General features: G+C 38.6%; 1 protein-coding gene and 1 long non-coding RNA gene across 3 annotated transcripts; both read right to left on the bottom strand.

Moving 5' to 3' along the window:
* Positions 1 to 373: 373 nt before the first annotated feature.
* Positions 374 to 2266, bottom strand: LOC110008447 (uncharacterized). Of its 2 annotated transcripts, none has more exons than XR_016049170.1 (2): positions 1457 to 2266; positions 374 to 944 (listed from the first exon to the last, which is right to left on the bottom strand). It is a non-coding gene; the product is annotated as an uncharacterized LOC110008447 (long non-coding RNA). The 2 variants fall into 2 exon arrangements; XR_016049169.1 differs by having other exon boundaries at positions 1576 to 2101.
* Positions 2267 to 3339: 1073 nt separating this feature from the next.
* Positions 3340 to 8709, bottom strand: LOC18448027 (disease resistance protein RPS2). Its single transcript, XM_020675851.2, has 2 exons — positions 5853 to 8709; positions 3340 to 3617 (listed from the first exon to the last, which is right to left on the bottom strand). The coding sequence occupies exon 1, from the start codon at positions 8310 to 8312 to the stop codon at positions 6813 to 6815; it is 1500 nt and encodes a 499-aa protein (XP_020531510.2). The 5' UTR covers positions 8313 to 8709; the 3' UTR covers positions 3340 to 3617; positions 5853 to 6812.
* Positions 8710 to 11098: the final 2389 nt, after the last annotated feature.

The following is an 11098-nucleotide window of genomic DNA, read 5'->3' as shown; positions in this document are numbered from 1 at the left end:
GTGACTTCGATGTATAAAAGATTAATGGCAGCTTTATACAATCCCAAATCTATTTCCATTTTCTTTTTTGTTTTTTTCTTTTTTTTTTTCAAGATTTTGGGTTTTTTAATTGTTTTTTCTTTTTCTTGAAGGTTTTTTCATGCGTGTACAGTGTTGAGCGAGTCCACGAGAGAGGATTCGCCCTATTTACTTGCAGCATTTCAAAAAGCGTTAGGCGGGTCTTAGACGGTTTGGATCCAGGCCGCCCAGCGCCTAGGAGGGCGCCCAGAACTTGGGCGGCCCAGTAGAAAGAAAAATATCTCTACAGTCTAACAATATAAGTATTACTGTATAAAACATAATAATTAGGGATTTAGGGCACAACAAAAGTATAGTACACAACACAGCACACACTCCTTCATACTCCATAAGACCATAACCATAAGTCCATATCCAATTATCCATATTCTGATAGTCCACACTCCACAGTTTAAACATATTTTAAAACTTACCAACCAATTTATCAAAGTTATCAAACCAGTAAAACCACAAATCCACAATACACAACCAAGAGGAGGAAAAAAAATATGAAAGAAATACTTGAAGACTCAAAAGAATCTTCAATCATCATTCATCATCAGAAAAAGTAGGGTCAACTGCATCTGCATCATATGCATTGGAGTCGATGCCATCATCTCCCTCTTCAGCATAATGTTCGTCCTCCTTTGTCTCTTCTGAATTTGCCTTTGCTTCCTCCTCTTCTTCCACCTTCGTCATCTGTGAAGATCTAGTGGCCCTACGAGGGTCGACTGATGTCCCTGAGGCATTCATGACTATGTCCCATGTCAATCTTTCATGTCTTTTGCCCTCATCATCATCAATCAACCACTTTATAGCATTATCCGTATTTTTTTATATTCATATTTTTTTATCTGAGGGCGCCTCTTTTTTCTCTCTTAGCAAACCTGTCATTCAAAAATTGATTATACTTAACATAGGCTAGGTCATTGAGCCTTTTTTATTCAAGTTTGTTATTTTTTTTGTATGAATCTAACAAAATCAAATAAAACTAATTAATGTAAATAATTGAAGGGCAAAGTTTATATACAGTTGCATCTTTATGTCAATAGCTAAGGATGCAGCCTTATAAACCGTCCAATATTTTGGACGGTTCAGATTTCGCATTTGAATGTGGTATACCAATACTTCCAACTGGAAGCAACCGGTTACCCTTCCAGTTGTGCCTCTCTCTCTCTCTCTCTCTGCACGGTACACCACACTCTCTCTCATCAAAACCATGGTGGTTTTGCAGCGCATGGTTCTTTCGTATTAGCCTTGATCATTAATATAAACTGTGAAAAGTGGAAACTTTTTCAGATGAAAGCTCTTTAGTGGTTTTTAAAAGCCATTTTTTGGTGGTTTCTTTGGCTCCCTTTCTCTCTGATTCCAGGTACCCTGTCCAAAGAAAACACCGTACCTTTTCTACTCTCATTACAAAGTCCATGGCGGTTTTGTATAGGCCCCATTCGTATAGAAATAATAAAAAAAGACCCATGTTTTTGTGGTTTCTGGTTTGGGCTTTGGGTTTTCCAATACCTATTGCGAAAATCACTGACGGTTTTGGAGGTCCCTATCAGTTCACGGGCTTGGCTTATTATAAAGAATACCAGGAGAGTTCAGAATCCAGAATGGTTTTCATAAAGAATACCAGGCCTTTTCTCTGGTTCATGACCAATGGGGCATCAATAACTCTCGAGGCATTTCTCTGCAACATCACCTCCATGCCATTGCCAAGAACAAGCCAAATCCATCCACCAAGACCAACTGGATTTTTCACCGCACCTTGAAGACCCACAACACATATTTGGTGCGATTGTTATCGGTGACCACCACCTTGGTGCCTCGGTAGATCAAAAAGCTCCTCTTCTTCACTGGTTTCTTCCTCCTCAAATTCACAGGCCTCGCCATTAGATCCCCTCTCCAAACCTTCTTCAACCATTGCAGAATGCATGCTAAAACCACTGAAATTCAACGAAATTGCTGAGAAAATTAAGCCACAATGGCGGAAGAGTGCAGCAAAAAAAATTGAGCACTCCGCACCTCTTCGCCCTTTCGCTCACCATATACTCGTTCTCTCTCTAGAACTTTCTCTCTCTAGACCTTTTCTCTGTTACTTTTGTAATCTAAAACAAAGATGGATGCAGATCTGAGAGAAAATACATATCAAGCCTTTTCTCTTTCTACTAAAGCCCAAGTGCTCCTCTTTTTCTCTCTCTAGTTAATGGGTAGAGGGAAGGAAACTAGGGCACCGGTCTTCCCCTTGGTCTTAGTATGCAATCTCCGTCATTGAAATGCTTGAATGGTGGAGATTGCTTCAACCTTACATCTACAGCTACGGATGCATCAGTATGCCAACCGCACCCATAATTAAATATATAATAGTAATATTACAAAACTAATAACTATTCAAGTATTAAATTACTAATATAAATTACCATATTTAAAGTACTCCAATTCTGCTCACAACGGGATGAGGTAGTGGTCAGGTTTATGATTCAAACGGCTAATTCTTGTAAATTTGGAGTACTACGTCCCTGTTGGTTCCACCAATTGGCTGCAAAGATGTAGAATAAATAAATAATAGAATTATAGAAATGAAACTTGATTACTTGAACTTGATGAACTAAAAAATATTTTTACCTGGATTAATTTTGGTCTTTTGCCTCATCGCCATTAGAATCCCAAAAGACTTTAATGCGCACTTGTAATTTATTTGCTCATTAGCACATATAATATCCGGATCAGGGACTAGTACATCTACACACTTATTTGTATCGGGGATACAAGTGTCGAAAAATACCCTATAAAAGTGATACTCACCGCTTTTTTCAAAAGAGGTTCTGAAAGCTCATATGGGGTTGGGGTTTTATCCCATGCCCAAATTAGCCAATTGTTTCTATCAAGACGTAGAAGCTGCTTAGGAGAGCAGCGTTGAAAGGAATGCTTGCCTCATAAAACTGTGTAATAACATAAAAAACAGTTCTATCTCTCTCTTCCTTCTTGATTCTATTTTCAATGGCAGCTTGTTTCTTTGTTTTCTCCCCTGCAACCTCAAAGTTAGGCCGGGGAAAAAAACAATCCATAGGGCCTCTAACCCAAGGCTTCTTAAGCCCCGAACTCCCAGAAGCAATTACAACTCCCTTTCCCTTCCCCCTAATCATGGACTGTTGCTCTACCTCTTGACATCCCTCTCCGTCTTCATCACTATCATCATCATCATAACTAACCTGAACCCCATACTTAATCTCTGCTATGGATGCATGTCTCTCATCTCTTTTCATTTTTACAAGACTCAGAAAATTGTTTGTCTCATCGTTAACTGGTTTATGCCCCCTTTTGTATCTTTTTCACAAAACTTACATCTTATGCAATTTTAATCCAAAGGATTCGGGTTGTAGCCATATTTCCAACCCGGATCACCACTTCGATTAGATCCCGAAGAAGACTTCTCAAAATAATACAACTTATACAAGCAATAAAAAAATCACTAACTTTGATTGTGCCCAGGCCTCTTGGACCGCCTAGGCGGTCACCCAAGTGCTGGGCGGTCTGCTTTTCAAATCGCTGGTTACTTGGCTCTGCAGAACAATTTTTACATAAGTCAACTTTTAGGCCCCAGCTTGATGTATCATTCAATAATAATAAATGGCAAAACAATGTTAAATCATAAAAAAAAAATTAAATTATTTATTTATTTATTTTTAATATTCTTTTTCAGCAATGTTGAGATTCTCAATCTATAAATTTTTAGATCCAAGTTCCATTTCTAAGATGGATTTTGGAGTGAGGACACAAACTGATGGATCCAAGAATCATCTCTAAGATGAATTTAGGAGAGGAGACGCATGTTCATAGATGAGTCAATGGCTTGACCATAACCTTGCCCATAATAAATAAAGGGATTATGTATTATGTATTATGAGACCATTTATCTTTGTTTCAAGCAAGTCACAATTGCTTCGAGCCACTAGATGCCAAATTAGATGGCTTGAGATATTTTACGAGGTTTGAGCATTTTTTTTTAAACTTTGAGTCTAGTCAATGACTCTTACAACCATCCAATTTGAAATCTGACAGACAAGACTAATTATACCTTCCGAGTACACTTGGGGTACTAATCATGGAATATTATCGGTTTTTAAAAGCTCAAGTAAAATGTTTTCTTTTCTTATTTTTTCTTTTTAAATTCCTAAATCCAAAACAAGGCTATTAGTAGTCATCTGAGCAGGTTTCCATTTCTCTCACTTTACGTGATGATGCCAAGCCGGACCTATCTGCTCAAGAACATGCACTAGTTTTTTTTTGGCTATTGCTAGGAAACAGGATTTACAAAATGAGCCCAAGAGTTATTTTGCAACGTTTTCTGCCAATGAGAAATAACTGCGATATAATCATAGGGCTGGCAATGGGCCGATTGGCCCAGCCCGGCCCATCCTGAAAAACTAGGGTTTGGGCTACAAAATGTGACCAAGAGTTTGTGACTCTACCGGCCTAGTTCGGCCTGGCCCGCCTTTCTTTCTCCCTTACTGCTTTCTTTTGGTTTACTTTTATTGTATTTGGCATGTCCTGGCTTGGCCCAGCCTTGAAAGGCTGGTTTGGGCATTGGCCAAGGCCTCTCCAGACTGGCACGGACGATCCGGGATCGCCAACCCTTTATGGACTAGGTCTAGGCTAGGACTAGGGTGCTAGCCTATCCCAGTCCTGGCCCGTTGCCACCCTTACTAGTAACCTGTCTTGAAAAGAATTGAGACAATAGGTTCATATCTAAGTATGAAATACAAAATGATACACAAGATGTGCACGCCACGTGTGGACCTTGTATTTAAGAGACTTAACATTTTTAATAGAATTTTTTAATTATCAAAATACACCCAAGACAAATATTTAACATTTTATCCACATCTTCTAATTTAATTGCAAAATAACCATCAAAATACAAATGAAGATGAGTTGGAATAATTGAAAAATGGTCTAACTGTTAAATTGTTGAAAAGTAAAGTGTATTATGATTATTTCCCCTATTATTAGACTGCTGCTACTAAATGCAATGTTGCCCAAAAAGGAGTTTGAAACCCATTTATCACTTCAAAAGTTTCAGTATTTTCTCCACCACTGTTCTATCCCGCAAACATCGACCAGTTATCGAATGCCACTGATCGACTCAACTTCAATGCAGTTTTTATTACAATAAAAAAATGAGGGGGCCTTTTATCCAGTAAGCTTTATTTTGATGAACTAAGAAGAAATGAGTTCCCTACTAAATTATTGGTCATTTGCCCAGTTCTTTGGGTATACATTATTAATTACGGACATTGCAATGCAGTTGTTATAGAGTTATGGGTGATTTCAAGAGGGGCTTTGCCTTGTCTTAGAATATGGACAATTATGGAAAAACAAAAGGAAAACAAATATGAAATTCTAGAAAGAAACAGAGAAATGCACATACAATTTTCCGAAAACATCTAGAGAAATCTCATACTATTTTCGCTTTGGATAAAAACCAGACATCCATTGTTGAGAATATGTATACTTTCCTGAGGGCTGTCAGACTGAGAAGTATACATTATAAATATTCTTCATACTTTTCTGTTCACATAGAACAGTTTTACTGAAGCCTCACTTGAAATCAGCAGCTAATCTAATGCTCTGCATGCTGAAATCCCTTGTACCATTTAACTTTAAATTAGGACTAACTTTAAAGTGGTGAAAACCTCCTTTCCATATTGAGGAAATGGTTATCCCTTGAGCAAACTTTTCAAACACCTAAGAAAGGAGTTTAATTTCTCAACAAAAATAGGAGTGAGGATGGTTACCAACAAAAATTTAAGGAGGATTGTTGGGTCCTCAAATCGCCCTCCCTGCATTTTGCTTGGCTGCCTCATTTGAATGATTGCTCGCCCTCAACCACCTCTCCATCCCAATCCTCTCCTGTAATGAAAAGTAATCCAAGTGCATTGCAGACTCTAAGTGGCTCCTTCTTTAACTGCAAGCATTCCACTACCTCCACATTTTGAATCAATGGGCAATGCAAATACATGTTTGCTGCATATACTGCACAGTTGCGGTAGATCACGTAGCCGCAATCTTCTTAGCTTAGGTAGAGTTAAAAACAAAGATGATCCGTCGTCTTCTGCTTCTTTGTCATCATCAAGCACCTCCTCCACTCCACAACAATCCCAAACATTGATCTCCTCCAAGTTGTCGAGATGTCGTGCCATGCCTTTGTTAAACACCACCTTCAATCTATCACACTTCCATATCTCTATTTTCCTTAGGTTACTGAAGCAATGCGGTGGTGGGACTCCGATGCATATCGCATCTAGTTTAGGAAAAAATTGAAGCGACAACTCGTTCAATCTTTGCAAGGAGTCATCTTTGGCATCCTCTCCAACCACCACATGCTCCAATTCCTCACAACTTTCTATGAATAGAATATTTGAGATGCGAGTTGGTACCCGCCTCACATCCTCACAATGCGAGATGAATAATGTGGATAGACATTGGGACTCATCCAAAGCAGTTAGGGCATCCATTGTTTAAACCTTGCAGTCATACAAGAGCAGTTTCTCCATGATCCTGGCTAAAGGCTTGAACCAATCTGAAATTGTAACATTTTTTAGATCAATGCTAAGCCTGCTCAAATGGTTTAATTTGATCAACTCCCTAATATCAATGAAGCCTTCTCCCTTGGACCCACTCCCATCTCCTTCCCCATCATCATCATCCAGTCTCCATTTTATACCTACAGCATATCCCAGGTCTATCTCCTCTAACTAAATCAAACGAGAAAATACCCCTCCTGGAATTCTTAACCACGTGTTACTCAAATTTAAGTATCTTAACTTACTCAAATCTCCCATCCCATCAGGCATGTTCTCCATTTCCTGACAATTATGCAGGTCCAAAAACTGGAGTTGTTGGAGCCCTCCAATTGGTGGTAACCCGCTTAGTGAATTGCAGGATCTTAATATGAGCACACGGAGTTTTACTAAACATGATAGGGAATGCGGCAGGGATTCAATTGTTGTCCAACTAAGATTCAGAACGCAAAGGCGATCCATGTGCTCAAAGAAACTTCTTGAAGGGATGGCCTTAAGAATTCTGTTTCTATCCAGCAATAAGGTAGCTAGTTTTGGGCAACCCTGTGGCAATTCAGGGAGCACCTCTACTTCATTTTCCATTAGTGAAATTTTGTCTGCTTCTTCCCACTTTGTAGCTTCTGGCGCCTCCCTTAATGAAGCTCCGGCTTGAACCAAGAAGTTAGGGCTATCTTTTGACTCAAGAGAGGTGATCCACAGTGCTAGCTCGCGCATCATATCGTGCGTCCTCACTTCACCTTCTCTTTCCCCGTTTTCAAGCATGCACCCAGATTTGAGACTCCCGACCAATGTAGCAACTTTATTCCTAGTGGCTTTCAAACTACCCAGACTATCGACTAGTCCTTCTCGAATGCAATGAATTGCTAAGTGATCTTGGTTAATTGAACAGTCCTCAGGACATAAGCAAGATCTGTACATATCATTTTCCAGTCTATCATAACTAAACTTTAAAGAATCAAATACTTTTTCCTTCATACCTCGAAGGCTTGCTGCTGATTGGTTCAATTCTCTTACAGCATCCTCCCATTCCCCCACTGTGTGTCGGTTCGCCATAGCATGTGCAACAGTGACGATGGCCAGGGGTATGCCCTCGCACTTTCTGGCAACAATTTTAGCATGGGGTTTTATTGATGGGGAAGTTACATGATGACCGGCTTTTGCAATGAACAGGGTCCAAGCCTCCAAGTCTGATAATTTCTTTACTGCTAATGTGATTTGAGCTCCCATGTTGGTACATACATCTCGATTCCGGCTGCACACCAGAATGTTGCACCCACTATCATTTTTGGGTTGAGGGATTCCTATGTCCTCGAGTTTCAGGTCATGCCATAAGTCATCCAAGATTACTGGATACTTCTTCCTCCTTAGAGCATCCAACAGCTTCTCTCCTGCTGCATCCCCATCATAGCTTGATAAATGCAAGCCCAAGCGCTCTCCTAACCTCTTTTGTATCTTTGTTACATCCGGAGAGGCAGATACCGTAACCACGATCGCAATGTAAAAATAAGGATTTGATTTGAAGTGATTATTGACTTTTGCCATCAGAGTTGTCTTTCCAACGCCTCCCATGCCATAGACTCCGATGATACCATAACCTGGGTCACATATGCAATCAATTGCCTTCTGCAACATCTCTCGAACACTGGGTTGGTCCTCTATGGTTGGGGCCTCCATCTCTCTCACGCTCTCTAGTGGAGCTGTTTTTGTTGATTCAAATTCAGCTACATGCCTCTCATCAACCTCTCCCTTAAGTTTTGCTGCCCTCTGGCTGAGTCCATAGCATTACCAACAATTTACACACAACCCTCCTAGACATGTATTTCCAGTTTTATACTCCTCTTCTAGTAGAGCTACTTTTGTTTCGATTTCACCAACTGCTGTGAGCCAATTCGTCGCTGCATCAGTGAGGACTTCGTCCTTCCTCCCCGCTGCGTCAATCTCATGCTGTATGTCATCCCTCTTTGCCTTCAGATTTGTTTGTGGCTCTCTCGAGCTTCTTAACATTCTCTGTGACGTCCACTAAGTAACCAATCTACCGAACAAGAGGATCCATCACATATTTGCTAACAATGACTACAATGGGGCTTTTGAAATCCATATATATATATATATATATATATATATATATATATATATATATATATATATATATATATATATATATATATATATATATATATATATATATATATATAGACAGAGAGAGAGAGAGAGAGAGAGAGAGCTAATGACAAGAAAGAGGGGGAGGGAGGGGCAGAAGGGTGGTGCAAATGTTTTTGGTAAATTACTAGACTGAAAAAGTGAAGAGAATAAATGGGTAGATGAGGCTGATAGAGAAGGACAATTGGTGGAGATATTTAGTGAAACTGATGATAGGAACCAGCAAAAAGAGCTCCACAGAAACAAATGCAATAAGGTTTGGATTATTTAGAAGGAGAGAGAGGACAAGATCTCATAACAAAGCATATATGTTTATTGAATTGGGAAGGAGAGAAGGTCGGAGGGAAGGAGGGAAATTGAAGGATGAGGTACTCAAGCGAAAAGCCTCTCAATGGTGAAGAAGCACAAAGGGAAGATGGTCTTAGTGAGAAGATAAGGGAGCCAAAAAGATGATTTCCCAGTTACTTTTTCTTTTTTAGCCAAAAGTTTATATGGTCCTAAGCAGCATATTGTATGTTCACTCCCTTTGGTAAAAAAGACTTAATTTTCATACCCAAAATCTCAGGTATAAGACCTATCAACCTAGGTATCAACTTCAAAAAAATTAAGAAAACGAAAAAAAAAAAAAAACGAAAATAATTATATATGCCAAAAATGATGGGATTATCTACAAGGGAAACCATTTATCTTTTGTACATAGAGGTCACAATCATTCTTGTCTCTTATATTTCAAAAGGGAAAGTATAAAATGAGAACCATTTATCTTTGATACAAGGTGGTCATATTACTCATGACCATTGGATGTGCAATTGAGTGACTGCAATTATTCCATTGACCAAGCTCAAATTTCAAACTAAATTTTCTCGAACCTTATCACACATCCAAGCTATCAAATTTTATATCAAATAGTTGTACGAAATTGTGACCACCTTGTATCAAAGGTAAATGGTTTCATTGTATACAATCTCATTTCAAAATGGGTGGTTGTAAGAATGTCATTGAATATATACAAAGTTCTAAAAATAATAATTCTTGGACTCCGTGACTCACTTGAAGCTATTCAACTTGATATTGTAGACAATCCGTAAAAGCATTGTCTTAAAATGCATATAGACAAGCCAACTTTTTTGGACTATCAGATCTCAGTATTTTCGAGCTCAGCTATTTTGTTTTTGAAATTGCTAATTTCGTGATTCTAAATTGCCTTCCAAAATTTTAGATTAAAAATAGAGAAAAGTTTATATAAGGCCAATGCTCTAAACAATCAAATCTAGGTGTACCTTAAAAATTTCACTAGAAGAATTTGTTTCAATGTTAAAAAATCCTTAAATTGATCATCTCGACTTCAAGATGCATGGACAAGAGGAAATATGGATTTCAAGTCTTAGAAATAGTGCATGTTGTAATGCATTTTCAGACCGTCAATTTTCAAGAATTTCAAGTGTTCATTGATCTGCTCGATCTGCACTATTTTTGAAGCTTTAAATTTTATAATTAGAGATGAAATTAAATTTTCAGGCCATAACAAATATTTCAGGTATTGAATCATCTTTCGATACTCTTTGAAGGTATGCCCGACTTTGATTGTTTAGAGCCCCAACTTTATACAAACCACACCCTTAAAAATAAAAAAACAAGTGGTCATTTACCTTTGAGTGTTGTACAGTGTGCTCCTACAAGAGCACACGACGGCGCTCCTATTCTTCGGAGGTTCTTCCTTCACTTTTATAAGTAGCCAACCAATATTTAGGGGCATAAGTCAAATAATGAGCCACGACAAATATGGTGTAAGTGGCAACATATATTTTAAAAACAAAAAAAGTTTATTGTGATGGCTTGCAAATCAATTTTTTTTTTTTTGTGCTTTTGAAGCTCTGAAAATAGTGCAAATATATAGACTAAGGGATCGAGGTACTATCACCACGACCCCAATCCCTTTCTTGAAGGGTCGAGGTACTATCACCACGACCCCAATCCCTTTCTTAAATTGGGTTTTACCTGAGCGAGTAGACATACAGTACAAGTAGAGCATAGAACTAGACAAGGCTCCATATCTCTTCGACAAACTCGAATAAACTTTAATTTCCCATCAAATAAAGCGTAAGCTCTGGCTTTCCTCTTAACAGGAAGCATAAACTTTCGCTTTGCCTTTAAATAAACCTTCTACTTGAGAATCACGCAGCAGGGGTGGCAAGGGGCCGGTCCGGCCCTGGCCCTTGTCCCCGTAGAAAATCACTCAATTTTTTCAAGATTTTATTTCCGTACAAAAACCATTTTTTTTTTCCCGCATGTAGATTTTG

Source organism: Amborella trichopoda, chromosome 2, assembly GCF_054954075.1.
Source record: "Amborella trichopoda isolate Santa Cruz 75 chromosome 2, AtrichopodaSantaCruz75HAP2 v2.0, whole genome shotgun sequence".
NCBI lineage: Eukaryota > Viridiplantae > Streptophyta > Magnoliopsida > Amborellales > Amborellaceae > Amborella > Amborella trichopoda.
Note: the sequence above shows the minus strand (reverse complement) of the source record. Positions and strands in the feature narration are given on the sequence as shown.

Excerpts from the sequence above, each read along its gene's own strand:
- LOC18448027 (XM_020675851.2), bottom strand. The coding sequence starts at position 8,312 with ATGGAGGCCCCAACCATAGAGGACCAACCCAGTGTTCGAGAGATGTTG.